The sequence below is a fragment of the Hyla sarda genome, chromosome 1, assembly GCF_029499605.1.
Source record: "Hyla sarda isolate aHylSar1 chromosome 1, aHylSar1.hap1, whole genome shotgun sequence".
NCBI lineage: Eukaryota > Metazoa > Chordata > Amphibia > Anura > Hylidae > Hyla > Hyla sarda.
Genome location: NC_079189.1, coordinates 428,261,621 through 428,289,033, shown reverse-complemented (window position 1 = coordinate 428,289,033; position 27,413 = coordinate 428,261,621). Strand labels below are relative to the sequence as shown.

The window sequence follows — 27,413 nt, the reverse complement described above, 5'->3', positions numbered from 1 at the left end:
AAGATAAAACCCATATAAATTGGGTATCCTTGTAACTATATGGACCTACAGATTAAAGGGTTACTCTACTACCCAGTGTCCGGAACATTGAGTTCCGAATGCTGTGTGCGGGCTCCGTGTTCACGCCCGCCCCCTCGTGACGTCACGCCCCATCATGTGACATCCCTCGCGCCCCCTTCCCATAGATTTTCATTGAGGGGGCAGGCCGTTACGTCACGATGGGGCGGAGTAAACACAGAAGCCCACACACAGCGTTCGGAACTCCCCGGACGCTGGGGAGCAGAGTAACCCTTTAAAGATAAAGTGTCATTTTTAACAAAAAGTGCACTGTGTAGAAACAGAAGCCACAAATTATTACTGCATATATTATGGGATGCCGTAACCCAATTTCAGATTTTTCCTCTGCAATCAAATATATTAACACTAAGAGGAACTGCATATATAAAACTTAACCTTTAATCTTACAGTTAAAAATACCATTGCAGGACTTGTACAAACAAATAATGTATATATACAGGTGAGCACCTGTCTGTAAGGGTGCATTCACACCACGTTTTTGCAAAACACATTCCTCAAAATCAGACCAAACTGTATCAAAACGTGTGTACAAATTTTACCCGCATGCAGTTAAAAACCGTATACGGTTTGAAAAATGATGTCCGGTTGCATGAATTTTTTAAGAAAAAAACATATAAATGTTTAACTTTTCACTCCATTATGAATAAAGTTTCACTTGTTTGATTGAAATTGATTGAAAGAAAAAACTGTGCAAAGTCAAAAACCATATGGTGTAAACTGGATGGAACCGTACGCACATATGGTTCTGTACGATTCCATTGATTCCCATGTTAAAAAAACATATATGGTTTCATACGGTTTTTCACCTGGACCAAAAACTGTGGTAGGCTGCGGATGCATTATTTGGCATACGGTTTACAATGGAGAGTCAATGCATACGGTTTTCAATACGGTTGCGTACGGTTTTCACATTGAATACGTATACGGGAACTGTATTGCAAAAACATGGTGTCAATGCACCCAAAGGGGACTCTCTTATGGACACTTGTCATATGGACACAGTGGACACAGTTTTGGATCGCCTATTCGGGGCCCCGACAGTCCGCGGGAAGGGGGCGTGTGGACCACCGAATGAAGCGATGTCTGACACACACCCTCAATATAACTCTATGGGAGAGCCGGAGCACTGCCTTCAGCAATCTCTGGCTCTGCCATATCACTGTATTGAGGGGGCCTGTCAGCCGCCGCTTCGTGCGGTGGTCGACACACGCTATCTGGCGGTCAGACCCCTGTGATCTGAAACTTATTAGGATAGTGGATACGTCTTCCAATCCTGGACTACTCCTTTAAGGCCAAAATGGGCTTGGTCCATATACACACACACACACACACACACACACACACACACACACATATATATATATATATATATATATATATATATATATATGAGAGATAGAGCTATATTTGTATACAAGGGGTGGGCAGAAGCTGGACTGTGAGTGTGACAATCTGCACTAGTTAAACCTCACCCGCTCTATACCGTGTAGTAAGCCTATCATATTGGCAAACCTCCCTAGGTCTATGACCACATAGAGGCGCACGCGCAGTACGTGGTTCGCTAGTTAGCAAACATAATACATCTGAAGAGGTGTCTGCGGAGGTGGTGGGCGGCGGACTATGTCTGGTCGGGTTAGAGGCCGTGACAAGGGTCATAGTGACGTAATTTTTAATCCGGAGGACGCAACTGCAATACCCACGTGACTGCTGAGACGCGTCACATGACTGGTTGTGTTGGTCACATGATATGAACGTAACCCTAGCGGTCTCGTCGGTATTTCAGCCATGGCCGGCTACCTGGGGATGTACGGGGAGCCGAGCGACTTAACCCGGCAGCAGGAGCGGCACTACCACTTCCTGTCAGAGCTGCAGAGCCTCGTCAAGGACTTACCCAGGTGGGACCCTGAAATAATGGGAGCTGCTTGTATCTATGTCACCTGTGAGGTGGGCCACCCGCCCCCTGACATTAATATATATATAATCTCTATTGTAGGGATCAGTCAGCAGTGATCCCCCATCAGTACCTGTCTGCCATGTAGTATACATACACAGAGCTCCACTGATCTCTATAAGTTATAAGGTATTAACACTAGGGGGTGGCGGAGGTCTTTGGTTTGTCTCCGTATACTACTCATGCCCTGTCATACACAGACCCCTCTGATGTCACCATGTGTACATGTACTCCGCCACCACACTGCATGTAGTCTGGCGCTCTTTTCATCAGTCCATGTCCTTGGTGGGGGGGAGGGGTCTTTCTGGAATTTTCTATTGATGGCCTAGCCTCAGGATCTATGGGGGTCCTACACCTGGCATCTGCTATTGGCTCGAGCTGTGTTGCCCACAGATACACAACAGACAACTTTGTGTAGCCCAGTGTTTCCCAGCCAGTGTGCCTCCAGCTGTTGCAAAACTACAACTCCCAGGATGTCTGGACAGCCGAAGGCTGTCCAGACATCCTGGGAGCTGTAGTTTTGCAACAGCTGGAGGCATATTGATTAGGAAACACTGGTGTCGTGGCTCAATATCCTGTGAAGTGAATGGGATCCCAGTGCTGCCTCTACATAATATATGGAGCTGTCTGTGTCTGGCCCCATTCATTGTATATGCCGGTACCACAGTTCTGGCTGATGTCTGGCACAACCCCCGATCACATATTGATGGCCTGTCCTCAAAATGGAAAAGTCCCAGTACTCCTATAGTCTCCTCATGACATCAGGTAGACTCAGATGCTACCAATGGTAGCAGCTGGGGGGGAGGGCAGGGAAGGTAAGTAAGCCTAATAAATAAAAACACACAGAGCCATGCATCCTCTTTAATACTTCTGGATTTTCAAGGTAATCTATATTAGTCTATTAGCTGTTACTCTAATCTTTTTATTTTTATATTCCAGCTCCGTTCAGCAGCGCTTGTCTTACACCACTCTGAGTGACTTGGCCCTAGCACTCATTGATGGCACCGTCTTTGAGATTGTACAAGGCTTGTTGGAGATCCAGCATTTGACAGAAAAGAATCTATACAGCCAGCGAGTAAAGCTACATGCAGAGCACAGAGGTAAAAGGATAAATTTACATCACTAGGCCTTCATTACCCTATTGTTGTAAGTCACATTACTCTACCCCAGTGCTTCCCAACCAGGGTGTCTCCAGCAGTGTCAAAACTACAACTCCCAGCATGCCCGGACAGTCAATTCATTTGACGGCGGAATTTCAATGGCGGAACATCTGCCGCTGAAATTCCATAGTGTGCTCTGTGCAGCTGAATCCCATTGCCAGCGATGGAATTCTGCTGCATCGGTAATTAAAATCGTAATTTCTGTAGTGTGAACCTAGCCTTAAAGGTGTTGTCCAGTAAAAGAAACAACCTTTGGTGTCAGAAAGTATAATAAAGCAACTTATTAATATAAAGTTATCAGCCATACTGCAGAGATCTTCCATATTAGCTGAGCTGCCTGCTTTGTAGCTGTGATTAGAGATGAGCGAACTTACAGTAAATTCGATTCGCCACAAACTTCTCGGCTCGGCAGTTGATGACTTATCCTGCATAAATTAGTTCAGCTTTCAGGTGCTCCCGTGGGCTGGAAAAGGTGGATACATTCCTAGGAAAGAGTCTCCTAGGACTGTATCCACCTTTTCCAGCCCACGGGAGCACCTGAAAGCTGAACTAATTTATGCAGGATAAGTCATCAACTGCCGAGCCGAGAAGTTTGTGACGAATCGAATTTACTGTAAATTCGCTCATCTCTATCATCCACCTATACCCTGCCTACTTGACTACTCCATAATTTTTTCCATTGTGTTTTCTATTTTTATCATTATCAATCTTGTGTCTATATTAGTATATCATCGTCAATTGTATGTCTGTTTGATTATGTTGTATAGGGGTTATTCTCCTTGTTCCCTGATGAACCTATCACACCTAGTGGGTGAAACACGTTGGATAAGGGCATGTTAGCTATTTACTTGCATAATACCTATGTTTACACCTAGAAACCAAACTATTATGTTTACATATTGTACATTACCCCCCATCCCTCTCCACACTCAAAATCAAAGTGGAAAACCACACTACAGGCTGATCCAACTTTGGTGTAATGTCCTTAAAACAACTCAAAATGAGGCTCAGTAGTGTGTATGGCCTCCATATGCCCGTATGACCTCCCTACAACGCCTGGGCATGCTCCTGATGAGGTGGCGGCCAACTCCTCCCTGGACAGTTTGTGTTGCAACGTGGCATTGGTGGATGGAACGAGACATGATGTCCCAGATGTGCTCAATCGGATTCAGGTCTGGAGAACGGGCAGACCCGTCCATAGCATCAATGCCTTCCTCTTGCAGGAACTGCCGACACACTCCAGCCACATGAGTTCTAGCATTGTCTTGCATTAGGAGGAACCCAGGGACAACCGCACCAGCATATGGTCTCACAAGGGGTCTGAGGATCTCATCTCGGTACCTAATGGCAGTCAGGATACCCCTGGCAAGCACATGGAGGGCTGTGTGGCCCCCCAAAGAAATTCCACCCCACACCATTACTGACCCACTGCCAAACTGATCATGCTGTAGGATGTTGCAGGCAGCAGAACGTTCTCCACAGCGTCTCCAGTCTGTCACATATGCTCAGTGTGAACCTGCTTTCATCTGTGAAGAGCACAGGGCACCAGTGGTGAATTTGCCAATCTTGGTGTTCTCTGGCAAATGCCAAACGTCCTGCACGGTGTTGGGCTGTAAACACAACCCCCACCTGTCAATGTCGGGCCCTCATACCACCCTCATGGAGTCTGTTTCTGACCGTTTGAGTGGACACATGCACATTTGTGGCCTGCTGGAGGTCATTTTGCAGGGCTCTGGCAGTGCTCCTCCTGCTCTTCCTTGCACAAAGGCAGAGGTAGTGGTCCTGCTGCTGGGTTGTTGCCCTCCTATGACCTCCTACACGTCTCCAGATGTACTGGCCTGTCTCCTGGTAGCACCTTCATGCTCTGGAGACTACGCTGTCAGACACAGCAAACCTTCTTGCCACAGCTCGCATTCATGTGCCATCCTGGATGAGCTGCACTACCTGAGCCACTTGTGTGGGTTGTAGACTCCGTCTCATGCTACCAGCACCGCCAGCATTCAAAAGTGAGCAGAACATCAACCAGGAAGCATAGGAACTGAGAAGTGGTCTGTGGTCACCACCTACAGAACTACTCCTTTATTTGGGGTGTCTTGCTAATTGCCTATAATTTCCACCTGTTGTCTGTTCCATTTGCACAACAGCATGTGAAATTGATTGTCAATCAGTATTGCTTCCTCAGTGAACAGTGTGATTTCACAGAAGTGTGATTGACTTGGAGTTACATTGTGTTGTTTAAGTGTTCCCTTTATTTTTTTGAGCAGTGTATATTCTTTGTGTTCCTTCACTATTTATAACAGACCTCTTTTATATTGTTTACCCTTGTAGTTGTAATAAATGGTTTTATCAATTGCTTAGTAAAAGTTATGTTTTATGGATATCTAGTAGGCCTTATTGGTTTCTTGTAGTGCTGTGATTGTGGTTAATCGGTAACAAAGAACAATCCATCTTTAGGGTTCTGGAGACCCCATATCTTTCCAGGTTGGTGATTTTCTGAACAAGTTATTAGAACAATAATTATATTTCAACACCTCAAATGCTCATAAGAAACATAAACACACAGACTGATTAAAACTGCATAGTAAGGGGAGAAGGAACTCAAGTATTATGTTAATAAATATAGCAAATCTACTGCTCTCTTTCCACTGGAAAAAAATATAGCAGGGGTCCCAAATAAATAAAAAATAGTATATAGCAGCAATAAGGTATATAGAAAAAGTAAAACAATATAAATGATATCATAGTTTATAATACAAATATGTTTAAACCAGTGCAAAAAGGTAATATTTTATGAATCCTGATACATGAAAATAACCAAAGGCAGGTTAATCTGTGTTCTGTGGACAGGGGGTACGTTTTCAAACACTTGTGTACCCCTTTAATGTTTTAAAGTTTGGATATTGTGCTACCAGAGGTGCAAACACATACAAACCTGGCAGCAAAATGGTTGAACAATGCTTTAATAAGCCTAAAAAAAAAAATATCCAGCGTAAAGAAGGAAAAAGTACGTACAAAACCATAATCATTGTCTTTTATAAGAACAAATATTTGAGTTCTGTTTGTATCTTTCTTACATTGTGCCTTTTTTATTTTATTTGTAAAGCATTGAAACAGGATCTCCTGAAGAAGCATAAAGAGGCTCAGCAGTCATGTAAAGCACACAATCTACCTATACTGCGATCTTCTCAGCAGAAAGAGCTTGAGGCAAGTACTGTGCATCACGTGTTTTCTGGGATGGAGTCCTGGGGAAAGTCTAGATGATTCTGTGTGTTGTTTATGATGTTTGTCGAAGCTTTTATGGAGGAAAAGTTTCCATAAGTGACATATTACTAAGATTCTTAAAATAAAGGGTATGCAACGCTAGTTTTCCTGCATAGTACAGCGCTCCTGGCCACCACCTACAGTTATGCCTGTATGCACACTTCTACAGGGAAACCAGTCCGACATTGTGTGAGACCACCATTGGACTCCCAAGTAAGCAGGGATCAATGTATTACAAGTTATATAGAAACCTTTTAAGAAACGGTATATCAGTCTGCTCCTACTGCTCTATATATAACATGATTCCACTAGATGAAACTGACTTTTAAGGTAACAGGTTCCCTTCAACTGTCTACACTTAGTAATGGTGATCATGACTGCTAGAGATGAGCGAACTTACAATAAATTCGATTCGTCACGAACTTCTCGGCTCGGCAGTTGATGACTTTTCCTGCGTAAATTAGTTCAGCCTTCAGGTGCTCCGGTGGGATGGAAAAGGTGGATACATTCCTAGGAATGAGTCTCCTAGGACTGTATCCACCTTTTCCAGCCCACCGGAGCACCGGAAAGCTGAACTAATTTATGGAGGAAAAGTTATCAACTGCCGAGCCGAGAAGTTTGTGACGAATCGAATTTACTGTAAGTTCGCTCATCTCTAATGACCGCCCCCCACTCACACACACTCACACTCAGCAGGATATTTATCTAAGCACACTTCTATACCAGTCCAAAGTAAATATCAAAAATCATTCGCTCTGTTTATTGATAGATTAGCTTATGCATCGGTGCAGTGAGGATCCACAGATTGTGTATTCTGAGGGATCAGTGTTATTTATTTTTTATTTGAACCAACTTCCAAGACATGTTTTTTACCAAGTCGATATGCCCTTTTAGTAGAATAGATAACAGGACAGGTTTGAGGATAATTTAGAACAGGGGTCTCTAAACTGTGGCCCTCAAGATGTTACAAAACTACAGCTCCCAATTGTAGATGTGCAGCATCAAGAGTGTTAGAAAAGACATTAAGTACACTTATGGCCTAGTATGGAACGCATAAATTGCCTTTTATGTTACTATGAGGTCTGCAGGTAGGATATTTACCCCTTAAGTACGGTACACAGCCCAATTTGACCTTAAGGACAAGGACAATTCAATTTTTTCCTCTTCGTCTTCTAAAATCCATAACTCTTTTATATTTCCATTCACAGACACATATGAGGGCTTGGTTTTTTGTGTGACCAGTTCCACTTTGTAATGACATCACTCATTTTACCCTAAAATGTATGGTAAACCCCCCCCCAAAAAAAATTTTGTGTAAGGAAATTTAAACGAAAATGATAATTTTGCTAATTTTGGGGGGTTAGTTTTCACGCTGTACACTTTACGGTAAAAATGACATGTTTTCTTTATTCTCTGGGTCAATACGATTAAAATGATACCCATGGTTACATACATTTCTATTACTGTATTTCTTTAAAAAAAAAAATCTCAAACTTTTTGTTTTACAAAATCAGTACGTTTAAAATTATTCTATTTTGACCACCTCTAACTTTATTTTTCCGTGTTCAGGAATTTGTGAGGGCTAATTTTTTGCGCCATGATCTGCAGTTTGTTAGTACCATGTCAGCGCATATGTGACTTTTTGATCGCTTTCTATAAAAATGTTTGCAGTTTGATGTGACAAAAAAAGCAGAAATCTTGGACTTTTATAGTCCCCATAGGGCATAGTACTGATCAGTATTATCGGTGATCTTCTGCTCTGGTCTGCTGGAAGGCAGATCAGTGCAGAAGACCCCAGGGGAAGGACGGAGGCAGGTGATCCCCCGTGGCAGTGTCGCTGGCAATTAGATCAGCCATTTTTAGTGCCGCACTGCCGCAGATGCAGTGATCTGTATTGATCACAGCATCTGAGGGTTTAATGGCGGACATCCACGCGATCGCTGATGTCTGCCATTACTGGTGGGTCTGCAGCTGCTAACAGCCACCGGGACTTGCTGGGAATGAAGCAAGAGCAGCCCCATGGCTTGCGTCACAGCCGCGCCGTAATTGTACGGCGCTGTGCGCGAAGTGACTCTATGCATCGCCGTACATTTACTGCACATGTCCTTAAAGGGTTAATGTCTATTCTTAGTGTAGATGACCTGGATATTGACTAAAAGTCATTCTGTCCAAGAGTGACCTCAGACAAATACATTCCTTAAATGCATAAATGTATAGGAAGAGGTAGAGCTGTGAAAGGTCCAGGAATAAAAATAATAAAAATGTAGTTGTTTTTGTTTTGTTTTTCATGAATAATGTCACACCTGTCTATAGTGCTCTTTCTGAGGGTGAAAAAAAAAAATCTAATATATATATATATATATATAATATATATATATATATATATATATATATATATATATATATATATATTTTTTTATCTAACACCAAATGACTCTTTTGAACTAAATTTATTAGGTTTGGGGTTTTGTCAGCATTTTACAAATTTTTTTTTTTTAACCTTTTTTCATAGGCTCTAGAACATAGAATTCGAGAGGAACAACGAATGATGGATGAAAAGATAGTTCTAGAATTAGACCAAAAAGTTATAGACCAGCAAAGTACTTTAGAAAAAGCTGGTGTGTCTGGTTTCTTTGTTACAACTAACCCTCAGGTAAGTGTTTATCTATCTCTTCCGTCCATCTGTCTGTTCCAGCATAACTTCCAAATGCTGGCTGGAGAGATGAGAAACCATGGCACTCGGATTGCTGGAACACTTGTACTTCTTTATTGTAACATGGGGGTATATAAACACCGGGAGCGGAGACGGAAGGACGGGACGACGACAGTTTCGCCGCGAACTGTGGCTTCAACTGGACCCTTCAACTGGTCGTCGTCCCGTCCATCCGTCTCCACGGTGTCTATATACCCACGTATTACAATAAAAAAGTACGAGTGTTCCAGCAATCCAAGTGCCGTGGTTTCTATCCTCACTGAGCACCCGACAGCTGGGTGGAAAGTGGCTGTAGCTGATCTGCTGTAGCGACAAACTCCCAGGTATGCAGGTGTGCTTTTGTTCTAGCAGTGCCGACCCACTTTTTTCTCCTAAGACTATACTATAACTTCCAAATGGTTGGATATATTTAGATGAAACTAGTATCTGATTGTGGGAGGTCCAACTGCTGGGGTCCTCAGCGATCTCCTGTACAGGGCCCCGTCTACATCCTCTGCGCACTCTGGCCCCCACCTTCCTGGATGAGTGCAAGAAATGTCCCTTTTACCCTATCACCAGCTGCAGTGGTACATCACTGCGGTGGAGCAGGCCATCACTTGTGATTATCCAGAAGGGGGTGGGGTCGGAGCGTGCTGAGGACAGGAAACTAAACAGGGCCCAGTATAGGAGATTATGGAGGGCCCCAGTGGTCAGACCCTCCTTGATTATACACTCCCTATCTTGTTGATAAGGAATAGGTGTCTGATAAGTTCTTCTCTAAAGTCCCATGCCATCCTATGGGACTTCCGGTACATCTGATTGCGTTACTCTCGTATCCTGCAGACTGTTTGGCATGCTGGTGCAGAGAATAGTAAGCACATAATAGGAGAACCTCATTGTTGCTTTTCCTCTCCCACAAGGTTTAGGTAAGAAGCCCGGGCGGCGACGACAGCCACTCAACTAGTTATACCTAAATCTGTGTGATCCTCCAGCTACAATGTATATTGTAATGAAAAGCTTTGTCACTCAATTCATGATGCTACAGGATGCAATGGCACAATATAGCATTTGTCTGAGCGAAAGTAATTATTATTTGGGGTTACCAGGTGCAAATCAGTATGGGGTTAAAGAGCAATTTCCATCTAGAAATATAGTATTTTAGCCACTAGAAAAAAAGATGAAATAGGGAGCATATGAAGATAAATGAAAGCAGGAGGATTATGCTTCATGTAAAGATAAATGGGAACGCTTCTTAAAGAGAATTTATGAAATCTATATAGATATTTAGAATTCTTTACATATATTATTCAGATGGTTAACCCAACCTTCATTTGATACCTGAGTTTAGATGACCATTCCGGAGAAGGCGGTGTCTGGAGATTGTCTTCAGAAGAGATCTGTGACGGATTTCACTGTGAATCAAATTCTGCAGATAAATACGCACATTGGATTTCTTTTATTTACAACATTCATTCATTTTGTGTGTATGTTGTCACAGTTGGGACAAATGTTGAACTAAATGCAATAATTTTTTTTTTATTGGTATTACAGTTTTAAGTTGTTATGGTGTATTGCTAGGATATGCTATACTTTCCTGATCAATAGAGGTCTGACCTCTGGGATTTCTTCTGATTATGAAAAGGTTTCTCTTTCTACTGCATAGGGATGCTTCTAGCCTGCAGTTGTGCAGACAAATGGAATACAGTTCCTGGCAAAGGAATGGTGCTGTGTTACATTTTCTTGCACATTGGGTAAAGGTGAGGAGTGCTGTGCAGGAAAGAACTGTGAAAAACAGCATTATTGGGATTGGTGGGGTCCTGGCTGTCTGAAGGTGTGACACATGCAGATTTGCTGTCTCTAAGAATGGTGGGAAAACCCAATCTTCTGTATGCAATATTTAAAGGGGTATTCCAGGGAAAAAAAAAACTGTTTTATATATATCAACTGGCTCCAGAAAGTTAAACAGATTTGTAAATTACTTCTATTAAAAAATCTTAATCCTTTCAGTACTTATGAGCTTCTGAAGTTAAGGTTGTTCTTTTCTGTCTAAATCCTCTCTGATGACAACTGTCTCGGGAAACGCCCAGTTTAGAAGAGGTTTGCTATGGGGATTTGTTTCTAAACTGGGCGTTTCCCGAGACAGGTGTCGTCAGAGACGATTTAGACAGAAAAGAACTCAACTTCAGCAGCTGATTATTATTGGAAGGATTAAGATTTTTTAATAGAAGTAATTTACAAATCTGTTTAACTTTCTGGAGCCAGTTGATATATAAAAAAAAAAATGTTTTCCTGGAATACCCCTTTTAACCCTTTAACCCCTTAACGACGCAGGACGTATATTTACGTCCTGCGCCGGCTCCCGCGATATGAAGCGGGATCGCGCCGCGATCCCGCATCATATCGCGTGGGTCCCGGCGCTAATCAACGGCCGGGACCCGCGGCTAATACCACACATCGCCGATCGCGGCGATGTGCGGTATTAACCCTTTAGAAGCGGCGGTCAAAGCTGACCGCCGCTTTTAAAGTGAAACTGAAAGTATCCCGGCTGCTCAGTCGGGCTGTTCGGGACCGCCGCGGTGAAATCGCGGCGTCCCGAACAGCTGATCGGACACCGGGAGGGCTCTTACCTGCCTCCTCGGTGTCCGATCGACGAATGACTGCTCCGTGCCTGAGATCCAGGCAGGAGCAGTCAAGCGCCGATAATGCTGATCACAGGCGTGTTAATACACGCCTGTGATCAGGATGAGAGATCAGTGTGTGCAGTGTTATAGGTCCCTATGGGACCTATAACACTGCAAAAAAAAAAAGTAAAAAAAAAGTGTTAATAAAGGTCATTTAACCCCTTCCCTAATAAAAGTTTGAATCACCCCCCTTTTCCCATAAAAAAAATAAAACAGTGTAAAAAAAAATAAAAATAAACATATGTGGTATCGCCGCGTGCGTAAATGTCCGAACTATAAAAATATATCATTAATTAAGCCGTACGGTCAATGGCGTATGTGCAAAAAAATTCCAAAGTCCAAAAAAGCGTATTTTGGTAACTTTTTATAACATTAAAAAATGAATAAAAAGTGATCAAAATGTCAGATCAAAACAAATATCATACCAATAAAAACTTCAGATCACGGCGCAAAAAATTAGTCCTCATACCGCCCCGTACGTGGAAAAATAAAAAAGTTATATGGGTCAGAAGATGACATTTTTAAACGTATAAATTTTCCTGCATGTAGTTATGATTTTTTCCAGAAGTGCGACAAAATCAAACCTATATAAGTAGGGTATCATTTTAACCGTATGGACCTACAGAATAATGATAAGGTGTAATTTTTACCGAAATATGCACTGCGTAGAAACGGAAGCCCCCAAAAGTTACAAAATGGCGGGGTTTTTTTCGATTTTGTCGCACAATGATTTTTTTTTTCCGTTTCGCCGTGCATTTTTCGGTAAAATGACTAATGTCACTGCAAAGTAGAATTGGCGACGCAAAAAATAAGCCATAATATGGATTTTTAGGTGGAAAATTGAAAGGGTTATGATTTTTAAAAGGTAAGGAGGAAAAAAACGAAAGTGCAAAAACTGAAAAACCCTGAGTCCTTAAGGGGTTAAGGACCCAGCCAATTTTCACTGTAGGACCCGGACATTTTTTGCACATCTGACCACTGTCACTTTAAACATTAATAACTCTGGGATGCTTTTACCTTTCATTCTGATTCCGAGATTGTTTTTTCGTGACATATTCTACTTTACGTTAGTGGTAAAATTTTGTCGATACTTGCATCGTTTCTTGGTGAAAAATTCCAAAATTTTATGAAAAAATTGAAAATTTTGCATTTTTTTTTACTTTGAAGCTCTCTGCTTATAAGGAAAATTAATATTCCAAATAAATTATATATTGATTCACATATACAACATGTCTCCTTTATGATTGCATCATAACGTTGACATGTTTTTACTTTTGGAAGACACCAGAGGACTTCAAATTTCAGCAGCAATTTTCACATTTTTCACAAAATTTTCAAAATCAAAATTTTTCAGGGACCAGTTCCGTTTTGAAGTGGATTTGAAGGGCCTTCTTATTAGAAATACCCCAAAAATGACCCCATTATAAAAACTGCACCCCCCCAAAGTATTCAAAATGTTTGTTAACCCTTTAGGTGTTTCACAGGAATAGCAGCAAATTGAAGGAGAAAATTCAAAATCTTCATTTTTTACACTGGCATGTTCTTGTAGAGCCAGTTTTTGAATTTTTACAAGGGGTAAAAGGAGAGAAATCTTCCTAAAATGTGTAGCCCAATTTCTCTCGAGTAAGGAAATACCTCATATGTGTATGTCAAGTGTACGGCGGGTGCAGTAGAGGACTCAGAAGGGAAGGAGCGACAATGGGATTTTGGAGAGTGAGTTTTTCTGAAATGGTTTTTGTGGGGCATGTCGCATTTAGGAAGCCCCTATGGTGCCAGAACAGCAAAAAAAAAACACTTGGCATACCATTTTAGAAACTACACCCCTCAAGGAACACATCAAGGGGTACAGTGAGCCTTAAAACCTCACAGGTGTTTGACGACTTTTTGCTAAAGTCGGATGTGTAAATGGAGAAAAAAAAAATTTCACTAAATTGCTGGTTTTCCCCCACATTTTATATTTTTACAAGGGGTAATAGGAGAAAATGACCCCCAAAATTTGTAACCCCATTTCTTCTGAGTATGGAAATACCCCAAGTGTGGACATCAAGTGATCTGCTGGCGCACTACAATGCTCAGAAGAGAAGGAGCGCCATTGAGCTTTCGAAGACAGAATTTGGTTGGAATAGAAGTCGGGGGCCATGTGCGTTTACAAAGCCCCCCGTGGTGCCAGAACAGTGGACCCCCCCCACGTGACCCCATTTTGGAAACTACACCACCCACAGAATTTAATAAGGGGTGCAGTGAGTATTTACACCCCACTGGCGTTTGACAGATCTTTGGAACAGTGGGCTCTGCAAATGAAAAATTACATTTTTCATTTTCACGGTCACGGACCACTGTTCCAAAAATCTGTCAGACACCTGTGGGGCGTAAATGCTCACTGTACCCCTTATTACATTACGTGAGGGGTGTAGTTTCCAAAATTGGGTCATATGTGGGGGGTTCCATTGTTCTGGCTCTATGGGGGCTTTGTAAACACACGTAGCCATCAATTTTGGACAAATTTTATCTTCAAAATCCCAATGGCACTCCTTCTCTTCTGAGCATTGTAGTTCGCCCGCCGAGCACTTTACATGCACATATGGGGTATGCTCTTACTCAGAAAAAATGGTGTTACAAATTTTGAGGGGCTTTTTTCCTATGTTTTCTTGTGAAAATGAAAAATTTTGGGTAACACCAGCATTTTTGTGAAAAATATATTTTTTTCATTTTTCCATCCAAATTCGTCAAACACCTGTGGGGTGTAAAGGCTCACTATACCCCTTGTTACTTTTGTGAGGGGTGTAGTTTCCAAAATGGGATCACATGTGGGTATTTATTTTTTTGCGTTTATGTCAGTCCGCTGTAAAATCAGCCACCCCTGTGCAAATCACCAATTTAGGCCTCAAATGTACATGGTGCGCTCTCACTCCTGAGCCTTGTTGTGCACCCGCAGATCATTTTACGCCCACATCTGGGGTATTTCTGTACTCAGGAGATATTGCGTTACAAATTTTGGGGATCTTTTTTTCCTTTTAACACTTGTGAAAATAAAAAGTAAAGGACAACACCAGCATGTTAGTGTAAAATTTTAATTTTTTTTACACTGACAGGCTGGTGTAGCCCCCAACTTTTCCTTTTCATAAGGGGTAAAAGGAGAAAAAGCCCCCCCAAGATTTGTAACGCAATTTCTCCCGATTACGGAGATACCCCATATGTGGCCCTAAACTGTTTCCTTGAAATACGACAGGGCTCTGAAGTGAGAGAGCGCCATGCGCATTTGAGGACTAAATTAGGGATTGCATAGGGGTGGACATAGGGGTATTCTACGCCAGTGATTCCCAAACAGGGTGTCTCCAGCTGTTGCTAAACTCCCAGCATGCCTGGACAGTCAGTGGCTGTCCAGAAATGCTGGGAGTTGTTGTTTTGCAACAGCTGGAGGCTCCGTTTTGGAAACACTGCCGTACAATACATTTTTCATTTTTATTGGGGGGACAGTGTAAGGGGGTGTATGTGTAGTGTTTTACCCTTTATTATGTGTTAGTGTAGTGTTTTTAGGGTACAGTCACACTGGCGGGTTACAGTGAGCTTCCCGCTAGAAATTTGCGCTGCGGCGAAAAGTTTGCCGCAGCTCATACTTGAAGCAGGAAACTTACTGTAAACCCGCCCGTGTGAATGTACCCTGTACGTTCACATGGGGGGGGGGCAAACCTCCAGCTGTTTCAAAACTACAACTCCCAGCATGTACTGACAGACCGTGCATGCTGGGAGTTGTAGTTTTGCAACAGCTGGAGGCACACTGGTTGGAAAACCTTCAGTTAGGTTCTGTTACCTAACTCAGTATTTTCCAACCAGTGTGCCTATAGCTGTTGCAAAACTACAACTCCCAGCATGTACTGATCGCCGAAGGGCATGCTGGGAGATCTAGTTATGCAACAGCTGGAGGGATCGCAACTACAACTCCCAGCATGCAGAGACAGCTGTTTCGGCATGCTGGGATTTGCAGTTTTGCAACATCTGGAGGGCTACAGATAGAGACCACTGCACTGTGATCTCCAAACTGTGGACCTCCAGATGTTGCAAAACTACAAATTCCAGCATGCACAGACAGCAAACAGCTATGTGGGCATGCTGGGAGTTGTAGTTTTGCAAGATCTAGAGTGCTACAGTATAGAGATCACTGTGCAGTGGTCTCTAAACTGTAGACCTCCAGCTGTTGCAAAACTGCCTCTCCCACCATGCCCAGCAGCTGTCTGGGCATGCTGGGAGTTGTAGTTTTGCAACATCTGGAGGGCTACAGTTTAGAGTCTCAGACTGTAGCCATCTAGATGTTGCTAGGCAACTTACCGGCTTCTGTCGGATCCAGGGAGCCGTCCTCTTCTGCTGCACGACATCGCCGCCCGCGCTGATCACCGCCGCCGATCCGGTCCCGCAGCTTCCACTGACAGGTAAGTGGATCTTCGGCGTTCGGTCCCCGTCATTTCCCCGTCCTGCCCCGCCTATTGTGGGTGGGCAGAACGGGGAAAATGAAAGTAAACCCCCCCCCCCCCCCCCCCCGCCCCTAATCTACAATTGGTGGTCGCGTCTAGACCACCAATAGCAGAGATAGGAGGGGTGGCACCTCTGCCACCTCACTCCTATGGCTAGACAACCGCGATCCCCCCCTTCTATTCCGGGTCACCATAGACTCGAATGACCCGGAATCGGCGCAAATCGCAAGTGTGAATTCACTTGCGATTTGCGCCAATCGCCGACATGGGGGGGGTCTGACCCCCTCTGGGCATTTGCACGGGGTGCCTGCTGATCGATATCAGCAGTCGGCCCGGCCCCCGCCCGGCATGTGGTGGGGACCGAAATTCCCACGGGCGTACAGGTACGCCCTGGGTCCTTAAGACCCAGGTACAGAAGGCGTATCCATACGCCCTAGGTCCTGTACGGGTTAAAGGGGGTTCTGGGACTTTTTTTTTTATACTGATGACCTGTCCTTATTATATTTTCCAGCTGTTAGCCAATGCTGTGACACACGCATATACACAGTGAACAGAGCTAGAAGCAGATAGCACCTTACCGTGTAGTGTAGTGGCCACGCTGAGTTCTTACAGCTTAGATCCTATTTACTTCAATAGGAGCTAAGCTGCACTAGCCCAGCACAGCAGCTACACAATGGAGCTGTCTGCTTCTGGCCAGTTTATTGTCTATGTGAGCGCTGAAGCTCTGGAAAACAGCTGATCAGCTGGGGTGTTGCATGTGGAACCCCAACTTAATATCCCATGGCCTATCCTGACGACAGTCACACATACAGAATCTGCTGCATATTTTGTTGCTGATTTTACTACCCATTAAAGTCAATAGGTAGCAAATTCGGCAGCAGATCCTGTACGAGTAAACTTAAAAGGGGACCTACTCTTTGTCCTGTAGAGAGCGTTAAAAGACCAATGCTTAGAAACCAGTGAGATAGCCTAAGGGACCTGTTAAAAGTTCACATGCAGCTTGGTGAGAAGTTTACAACAATTGGGATGATTTTCCACAAATTGAAGAAACCTAAAATGAGCGTCAAACTCTCGATCAGGGGCTCCATGTAAGATCTCATCTCAACAGAGTTTCTGTGATCTTGGGAACAGTGAAGAATCAGCCCAGAATTACACAGGAGGATCTTGTGAAGGATCTCAATGCAGCTAGGACCATAGTCACCAAAAGTCACAATTGGTTATACACTACACAATGAAGGTCCCCCTGCTTAAGAAATAACATGTACAGGCCCATCTGACGCTTTCTAATGAACTTCTGAATGATTTAGATGTCCATTGGCAAACTTCAGACAGGCCTGTATAGGTGCTTTCTTGAGCAAAGTAACCTTGCTGGCACTGCTGGATTTCAGTCCTTTGTAACTTATCTGAAATGCATTTTTTTCTGGATGTTTTTGTTGTTCTGATTCTTACTGTTAAAATAAACACATCATTAAAATTATAGACCGATCATTTCTTTGTCAGTGGGCTAACCTACAAAATCCTCCAGAGGATCAAATACTTTTTTCCTCCACTGCATGTGCACTTTATGAACGATATTCATGTTGACATTTGTGTACTCTATCTGACTTGTTCGTGCAAATAAAGGCCTGCCTCCAGCTATAATCCACTTATACTTGGAGCACATTATAAGTTCATATGATCTCATGACCAAGGTGCAGAGCCAGACAAAGAATCAAACTGTGCATTGGGATTATGTCGCTCACAAAAAAAGTAGTACAGTGAAATATTACATCTGCTCAATACATTTTACCATAAAAGAAATGTAAAAGTTTTTTTTAAGATTTTTATTTTATTTTTTTTTCTGTTTTTTTCAAGGAGCTAACTTTACAGATGAATTTACTGGAACTAATTCGGAAACTTCAGCAGAAGGAGTGTCCTTCAACAAGCAAAGCATATTCCTAATTTCTGGCGTGATGTGGACAATTTATTTTCCGTAGGTCACAAATGACCGTAGGAGTCAACAGTATTAATGACTATTACAGCGCTGTTATTTCTTATGTCAGGGGCTGTCCCAGCATGCTGGGAGTTGTAGTTTTGCAACATCTTTCAAAGTTTGGAGACCACTGCCTTTCATTCTTTTTTACAGTTTAAGGCTGGGTAAAACGCTTAGCCTCTTGGTGTAACTGTACAGGTATATTCCCATAATATGGATTTGTTGCAGACATTTCTGAGTGTCCCGTTTTATGTATATGGCGGATTTAAGAAATTAATGTGCATTCCACCAAAACAACCTGATTCTGATAAATGGAGAGATTATTCAGTCTTAAAGGAGAACTCCAGCCAAAACTAAATTGTTCCCCATCCACAGGATAGGATATAAGTAGGTGATCCGAATGCTGGGACACCCCAACCCCCCCACCCCGTGATCTCCAGAACTGGTCCCTGGCTACTGGTAGGCAGCATGCTTCCGTTAATTTCTATGGGAGTGCAGCACTCGGGCATAGTTAGTTTTGGCTGGAGTTCTCCTTTAAATGCCTACAGAAAATCTGCTGCTTGTAAATATACCACAAGGTTTGTAGAGGTTCAGGAATTTAGAAAGCTTTCCCCCCCCCCCGTTTGCCCCAAGTTATTCTGGGGTGTTTTTTTTTTTTTTTTTTTTTTTTTTTTTTTTTCTTCTGTTGGCTGTAATCTAGAATCTGTATTGTATGTGACCTATTATGTAATTCATTACTTTGTTGCCAAGTTTGTTCCATTTACACAGATTGGATTTTCCTTGTATGTATGATTTAAATTCTATGAATTTATAATACTGTAAATATTGTATTCCTAATGTCTATTTTATTTTCGTCTCATTAACATCTTTTTTACACCAGCATATAAGACCTTAAACTATTTTTTCCTTGAAATCTGTAGAAAAATCAAGTAGATAATGATTGTATCTGTTCTTCATAGACAAGAGGCTGTCTCGTGTTTTACCGCCATTTTTCCAAGGAGCAAATATTGTGTCACAATGAAAGTGCATGTAGCTTCTAGCTAGCTATGTTTCAGACTAGCCGGCAGTGAATGTCTATGTGATTTCCTGCTTTTTCAGTTACCATAGTCATTGCTCGCTCTTCAGTAACTTTATATACTCTTAGGGTCTGTGCAGATTTGATGCGCAGGATTTCAAGCTGTGTTCAGTTTACATTGAAATCTGCAGCAGAAAATCCTGCGCATCAAATCTGCTCAGAATACTGTACGTGTGAATAGACCATTAAGCTGGATTCACATGGCAAAACGTCCGGTTGGAATTCCACATGAATCTTCTGCATGGACATCAGTGCAGCAGAGTCCTATTGATTTAAATGGGATTCAGCTACTCTGTTCTCCTGGCAAAATTTCCTCTACAGCAATCCTGCAGAAATCCTGAATCTGGCGTCAACAAAAACATCAAACATGATCTATGTTTTTGCGAATTCCGCAAGGAAATACATTGCTGTCTTTGCATATTTCCGTGTGGTCCTAGCGCTGGCACGTTCTGCTGGTGCTCTGTTGTCTGGGGAATGTCCACGCAGAAATTTTCCTTGCGGACATTCCATGGTCTTGTTACCCAAAAGAGGGATGTTACAGGGACAAGACTGTCTTTGGTAGGTTAAAGGGGTACTCCAGTGGAGAACACATTTTTTAAAAAAATCAACTTGCACCACAAAGTTACACAAATTTGTAAATTACTTCTATTTAAAAATCTTAATCCTTCCAGTACTTATCAGCTGCTGCTGCTTCCAGGTGGTGGAAGTTGTATTTCTTTCTGGAATTCTTTTTCTGTCTGACCACAGTGCTCTCTGATACCTCTGTCCATTTTAGGAACTGTCCAGAGTAGGAGCAAATCCCCATAGCAAACCTATCCTGCTCTGGACAGTTCCTGATACTGACTGAGGTGTCTGCAGAGAGCACTGTGGTCAGACTGGAATGAACTCCAGAAAGAAATACAACTTCCTCTTTAGTATACAGCAGCGGACATGTACTGGAAGGATTAAGATTTTTAAATATAATTTACAAATCTGTTTAACTTTGTGGCGCCAATTGTTTAAAAAAAAAAAAATTTTCCACTGGAGTACCCCTTTAAAGGGGTACTCCGGCGAAAACCTTTTTTTCTTTTAAATCAACTGGTGGCAGAAAGTAAAACATATTTGTAAATTGCTTCTAAAAAAAAAAAAATCTTAATCCTTCCTGTACTTATTTGCTGCTGGATACTACAGAGTAAATTCTTTTCTTTTTGGAATGCTCTCTGATGACATCACGAACACAGTTCTCTCTGCTGACGTTATTATAATAATAACGCTTTATTTATTGTTGTCCTTAGTGGGATTTGAACCCAAGTCCCCAGCACTGTAGTGCTAACCACTGAGCCACCATGCTGCCCTTAGCATACATCTGCTATGCATCTGCTATGCATCTGCTATGCATCTGCTATGCATGGTTGCTAAAATGGACAGAGATGTCAGCAGAGAGCACTGTGCTCGTGATGTCATCAGTGTTCCAAAAAGAAAGGAAATTCCTCTTTAGCATTCCACAGCTAATAAGTACTGGAAGGATCAAGATTTTTTAATAGAAGTAATTTACAAATATGTTCAACTTTCTGCCACCAGTTGATTTAAAAGAAAAAAGGTTTTCACTGTAGTACCCCTTTAAGTCTGCGCTGAATTTATCAACCTCAGTGTGCCGTTATGAGAAATAGGTCACAGGAAAGCAAAACTAAAATTAACAAAAAAAAAAACACAAAACACTTTCAAAAGACACACAATGATTAAAGAGATTATTCACCATGAGGTGATTTTAGCACTTACGTACCAGGCAGTAATGGACATGCTTAGAAAGGATCTGCGCTTGTCTTTGGGTTAAATGGCTATGTTGCGAGATTACCATAAAGCTGAGGCTATCTTTTGGTGAACTGGCTTTTTCCTGTTAGTTTTCTCTTTTACTACAAATCCCATCATTCCACTTTTCTCTCTCCCATTCATCAGTCATCCCACCCATTGAATTATATGCAAAAGACCAGTGCTTTCTAACCAGGGTGCCTCCAGCTGTTGCAAATTCCCTGTGCTCACTCCACCCATTGAAGCAGAACAGGCTCCCTGTCATCACCTGATTAGTGAGGTAGTGTCTCGGCCGCACGGCATCCTGGGAATACCTGAGACAGGAATCATTTTGTTTTCTGTTAAAAATGAACATCCAGAGCAAAGATCACATATGAATGCGAGACCAGCAGTTAGGGACAGGTACAGACACTATATTATGAACTACACTAACTTTACAGCCCCTGTAGTGTCATCAAATTTAAAACAATCCTGGAATACCTTTTTAATGTCCATTATTGTCTCTTCATTAAAATGCTAAAATATGGCATATTAGAATATGCAACAAAAATCACTAGTGATCTGTATGTCAATTTTAATGATTGTCCAAGAGTATATAGAAATTTCAAAACCCTTTTTTAGAATTTTAGACTATGTTCACATTGCATAAAGTGAGCAGATTGTCCATCTGGAAAACAAGGGCGGACATTCCTCATATTTACATGTCTCAGTGGTGCTGAGACCTCTCGGAAATGTGTCATCTCTGAAGACGGAAATGCATGTCCGAGTGAAATCCACAGAAACAATGGACAGGCCGCCCCCAGCTGATTCCTGTAGCTGGGGGCGGGAGTTGATCGCCGCGGCCGGCTATTAACCCTTTAGATCGCAGCTGTCAAAGTTGACTCGACAGTGGCATCTAAAGGTGCCTGTATCCAGTCCCTGGTGGTTCAGAGGGGTGGATCACCCCCTGCAGCGCGATCGCGGTGGGGGGGGGGGCTCAATCCACTACTGAGGTAACCTGAGGGCTTACCTCCCCTGCTGCGCAGAGCACACAGATCAATGGGATTGTATGTAATCTAAAAGTGAAAAAAATAAAAATAAAAAAAAAGGTTAAAAATGCACATTAGCCCCTTCCTTATTAAAAGTTTCAAACACCCCCTTTTCCCAAATTCCATATAAAAAAATATATAACCATAATAAAATAAACATATATGGTATCGCCACGTACGTAAATGTCCGAACTATAAAAATATATCGTAAATTACGCACGGTTAATTGTGTACACGCAAAAAAATTCCATAGTCCAAAATAGCATTTTTGGTCACTTTTCCATTAAAAAAAGGAATAAAAAGTGATCAAAACAAAAATGGTACCGATTAAAACTTCAGATCACGGCGCAAAAAATTTGCCCTCATACCGCCCCTTATACGGAAAAATGTAAAAGTTATAGGGGTCAGAAGATGACAATTTTATATGTATTAATTTTCGTGCATGTAGTTATGATTTTTCCCAAAAGTACGACAAAATCAAACCTGTATAAGTAGGGTATCATTTTAATCGTATGGACCTACAGAATAAAGATTAAGTGTCATTTTTACCAAAAACTGTACTGCGTAGAAACAGAAGCCCCCAAAATTTATAAAGTTGTGTTTTTTCTCCAATTTTGTTGCACAATGATTTTTTTCCCGTTTTGCCGTATATTTTTGGGTAAAATGACTGTCATTACAAAGTAGAATTGGTGGTGCAAAAAATAAGCCATCATATGGATTTTTAGGTGCAAAATTGAAAGGGTTATGATAAGGAGGAAAAAACGAAAGTGCAAAAACAGAAAAACACTTGGTCCTTAAAGGACAACTGTAGTGCAAGACTTGTATATATTCCTGTGCCCAGGCTGCAAAAATAAACAAAATAAACTTTAACATACCTTCCTACGTGCCCCCGTCGGTCCGGTACCGGCCTCACGGTCCAGCGGTGCAAACCTCATTCAACTTCCTGGGGATGGAGACGTCACAGAGCCGTCGGCATATCACCGGCTGCCGCGAGGTTCCGCCTCGGCCGGTGATAGGCTGAGCGCACTGTCATGTAAAGAGCTCTGGCCGGCTTCTTACATGACAGTGCGCTCAGCCTATCACCGGCCGCGGGCGGGACGTCACTGCGGTTGGTGATATGCCGACGGCTCTGTGACGTCTCCATCCCCAGGAAGTTGAATGAGGTTCGCACTGCTGGACTGTGAGGCCGGTACCAGACCGACGGGGGCATGTAGGAAGGTATGTTAAAGCTTATTTTGTTTATTTTTGCAGCCTGGGCACAGGAATATATACAAGTCTTGCACTACAGTTGTCCTTTAAGGGGTGAAATGAAGAGGAGGAGATAAGCTGCTGACACACTACTATGGCATGGGGACAAGGGACAGTCAAGAGGTACCCATACACATTACGTGGCTGACACTTGTCTAATGTGTATGGAGGCCTTGAAGGGCCTGGCTCTAGAAAGTTTTAAACAGATTTGTAAATTACTTCTATTTAAAATTCTTATTCCTTCCAGTATTTATCAGTTGCTGTATACTACAGAGGAAGTCTGACCACAGTGCTCTCTGGTGGCACCTCTGTCCATGTCAGGAACTGTCAAGGGCAGGAGAGGTTTGCTATGGGCATTTGCTCCTACTCTGGACAGTTCCTGACATGGACAGAGGTGTCAGCAGAGAGCACTGTGGTCAGATAGAAAAGAACTATACAACTTCCTCTGAAGTATACAGCAGCTGATAAGTACTGGAAGGACTAAGATTTTCAAATATAAGTAATTTACAAATCTGTTAAACTTTTTGGCACCAATTGATTTAAAAAAAAATGTGTTTTCCACCATAGTACCCCTTTAAAACTGAATCATACTGCTCTGTGTCCGCTGGCTTATTCGTTGTGAGTGAGAAATTCATAACACTGTCTATAGAACATAACAGCAATTTCGAGCACCACATCTCCCATCTGCTCTTTTCTATAGGTAAACAGGCCGGCACAATGAATGCTTTGTAATGTAATGCTGTTACAATACACTGCATATTGTGTAGCTTTTATGTGTAGTAAGAGTAATTGGGTGCTACTAATTGTGTATTTTATGTTTTTTTGTGATAATGTGCTACAGGGTATGTACAACTGGAAAAGCAGGCACAGTGTACTGTCAGCAATGGGATACAGCGCATAAGATTAATACTAAACAGGCCTGTAGGTAAATAGCCTGAATACTTTATAATTCAAGCATATTAGTGACTGAAAGAACAAAAGCTGTGTGACTAGGAACTTGTCCTGGACATTAGTGGCAACTCCAAACTGTTCCTAAAATAGTAGTATTCTGGAGGGCATGCAGGCGTGGAGACATTTTAAAAGGTTTAGCCTGTGACCAATTGGTTTCTATCATCAGTGACCATAATTGAAATTCAGCAGCAATTATGGTATCTAGGTTACATGACAGGTGTCTGTCCTTTCATACCATTGATTGGTACCCCTGTGATGCAATTTCAGGGTGCCAGTTGGTTGTCATGGCAGACAGGGATCTTCTGAAGGTCTCTGTCCCTGCCAGGATAGACCCACAGCTTGCCACAGGGAGGCAATAATATGAAATTACATAGACATAAGAACATAGAATGTGTCGGCAGAAAAGAACCATTTAGCCCATCTAGTCGAGTACTAAATGATAGTAGAGCCCTGCACAGAACTGTTTTCTTAATCCCCCTCTCGATGAATTTCATATTCATTACTGCCCACTTCTGAAACTTGTTCCGCTACTGCAAAGTCCCTCCCATTCCCACAAACTGCCTAGTTATCAAGTGATAAGTGCAGGCAGCTTAACACTATCCCCCAGCCTTTCCAGGCTCTTAAAGGGGTACTACGCCCCTAGACATCTTATCCCCTATCCAAAGGATAGGGGATAAGATGTTAGATCGCTGCAGTCTGGCTGCTGGGGACCCCGGGGATCCCCGCTGCGGCACCCCGCTCTCATTACTGTGCAGAGCGAGTTCGCTCTGCACGTAAAGACGGGCAATACAGGGGCCGGAGAATCGTTACGTCACGGCTCCGTCCCTCGTGACGTCACGGCCCGTCCCCGTCAATACAAGTCTATGGGAATGGGGCATGGCGGTTGTCACGCCCCCTGCCATAGACTTGCATTAAGGGGACGGGCTGTGATGTCATGAGGGGCGAAGCCATGACGTCACGCTGCTCCGGCCCCTGTATCGCCCGTCATTACGCACAGAGCGAACTCGCTCTGTGCAGTAATGATAGCGGGGTGCTGCAGCAGCGATCCCCGGGGTCCCCAGCAGCCGGACTGTGGCGATCTAACATCTTATCCCCTATCCTTTGGATAGGGGGATAAGATGCCAGGGGCGGAGTACCCCTTTAAATGGCACATACTGCAACCAACATGGCTTCCAAGATGTGCCTGTGCATAAACTGATACATCTATAAGCAGATGTGCTATTCAGGAGCATAGAAAAACTATACAACTTCCTCTGAAGTATACAGCAGCTGATAAGTACTGGAAGGACTAAGATTTTGAAATATAAGTAATTTACAAATCTGTTAAACTTTTTGGCACTAATTGATGTGACCGCGGGCTCCAGGCTGCAAAACACCTAGTACCCGTGGGATACCAATGCTAAGGCAGTCTTCCAAATGTACACTGCAATACTGACTGGAATCAAGAGACTGCATGTTCAAGTATCTGAAGGAGTTAACAAAAAAAAATTTAAATAGTTTTTCAATTTTTTTTTCTTTAGAAATCCCTCTCAATAATAAAAAATTTAAATCACCCTTCTTTTTCCCCATTTTTAAATAATTATAAACCAAAAATACTAAAATATCACAACCACAACACAGCACATTTATGGGGAAGCAGCACCGATGCCATGTGATTAAATTACAGACTGTCCCCCTCATTTTTCATTTTGTTTTGCTACCAGCACATCACCCATTTAAAGGGGTTATCCACCATAAGGGGATTTTAGTAGTATGTACCTGTCAGAACTGGGTATTTCCTGTTGAATTTCGTTCTCTAAACTACTAGTTCCATAGTTTGTAAGTATGAGGTCACTTTCCTTCCACACAGCAGCCACCCCACCCCTTGAAACACACCTGTGATCCCTTCAATGCAATACACCAGTGTTTCCTAATCAGGGGGCCTACAGCTGTTGCAAAATGATCTCCCTCCCACCCAGCGGTCGCTCCACCCATTGAAGCAAGACAGACTCCCTCTGATCACCTGACTAGTGATGTCAGGTCTCAACCCACTGTAACCTGGGAAATCCAGAGACGTGGGTAATTTTGTATGCTGTTAAAAATAAATATTGGGGCGAAAATCACATAAGAATTGTGAGAAAACCGTCACACACAGGTACAGACACTATATTATGAATTACACTAACTTTACAGCCCCTGTAGCACAGTCAAATAAAAAAATCATAAAAAGGAGGCTTTAAATTAGTGAGAGACAACGTAAGGCTGGGATCACAAGGAAGAGGTCTGGGATAAGAAATAGAGGCTAGTAAGATAAGGAGAGGGGCAGGAGAAATAGACTTGTGTGTTTGCTATACCATGTGTAAAACTGTAACAACCATGTATATCTAAACATGCAGGGTCCAGGTATGGCACAACTTACCTTCAGGTTGGAAGGTCAAATCCAGCACATCTAGAGGAGATTTAAAACTGGTTCTTCTTAGATTCTCCATTTGTAAAGAATAAAGAAGAACCAGTTTTTAACCTCTTCTAGACGTGTTGGGTTTCACCTTCCTAGCAAAGTACAGGCTGAAGCTTCAAGGCATCTGTACACGGTGTGAGGTTATCGAGCGTTGTTTTGGGAGCTGACAATATTTGTGAGCAAATCAACCTCTGGTAGGAAAGTTCGAAGGACAGAAAAGGTCAGTCCTTCTGTGCATCTGCAACCAGAGGTGACAGTGAAGCTGAGCAAGTTTAATGCATGGTTGGATAGATATGTGGTGTCCCGGTACCGTATGGTATACAGTACCTTGTATGGTGGTCCCCAAAGTCTGTTACTTCGTTCCAGTAGCATCCTCCTGGTTGGATAGCCCCTAGTCACCTCTTTCTTCTTTAATTTTATGATGTTTATATGTATATGTAATTATATATTTAATGTTGTATATAGTGTCGCGGGACCTTAGGTCACATGACTAATGTTAATTCTAGTAAGGTATGTTGAAGCACCTTCCTAGGTCACATGGGTGGTCACATGTTTAGACCATAATTCCTTGTAAAGTGAATGACAGATGGTATGGACCAATGAGCTCAAGGCCAGCCCCTGC

General features: G+C 42.5%; 1 protein-coding gene across 1 annotated transcript; it reads left to right on the top strand.

Moving 5' to 3' along the window:
• The first annotated feature begins 1,669 nt into the window (after positions 1-1,669).
• LOC130281926 (protein DGCR6-like) lies at positions 1,670-18,893 on the top strand. Its single transcript, XM_056529689.1, has 5 exons — positions 1,670-1,973; positions 2,969-3,129; positions 6,293-6,393; positions 8,963-9,103; positions 18,147-18,893. Exons 1-5 carry the CDS (start codon positions 1,864-1,866, stop codon positions 18,231-18,233), a joined length of 600 nt encoding a protein of 199 aa, XP_056385664.1. The 5' UTR covers positions 1,670-1,863; the 3' UTR covers positions 18,234-18,893.
• The last annotated feature ends 8,520 nt before the right edge of the window (positions 18,894-27,413 follow it).

Bases quoted from the DNA above. Each gene is read 5' to 3' on its own strand.
- LOC130281926 (XM_056529689.1), top strand. From the start codon at position 1,864: ATGGCCGGCTACCTGGGGATGTACGGGGAGCCGAGCGACTTAACCCGG. The intron at 6,394-8,962 runs GCAAGTACTGTG...CTTTTTTCATAG, and splicing joins CTCAGCAGAAAGAGCTTGAG to GCTCTAGAACATAGAATTCG. The intron at 9,104-18,146 runs GTAAGTGTTTAT...GTTTTTTTCAAG, and splicing joins TTGTTACAACTAACCCTCAG to GAGCTAACTTTACAGATGAA.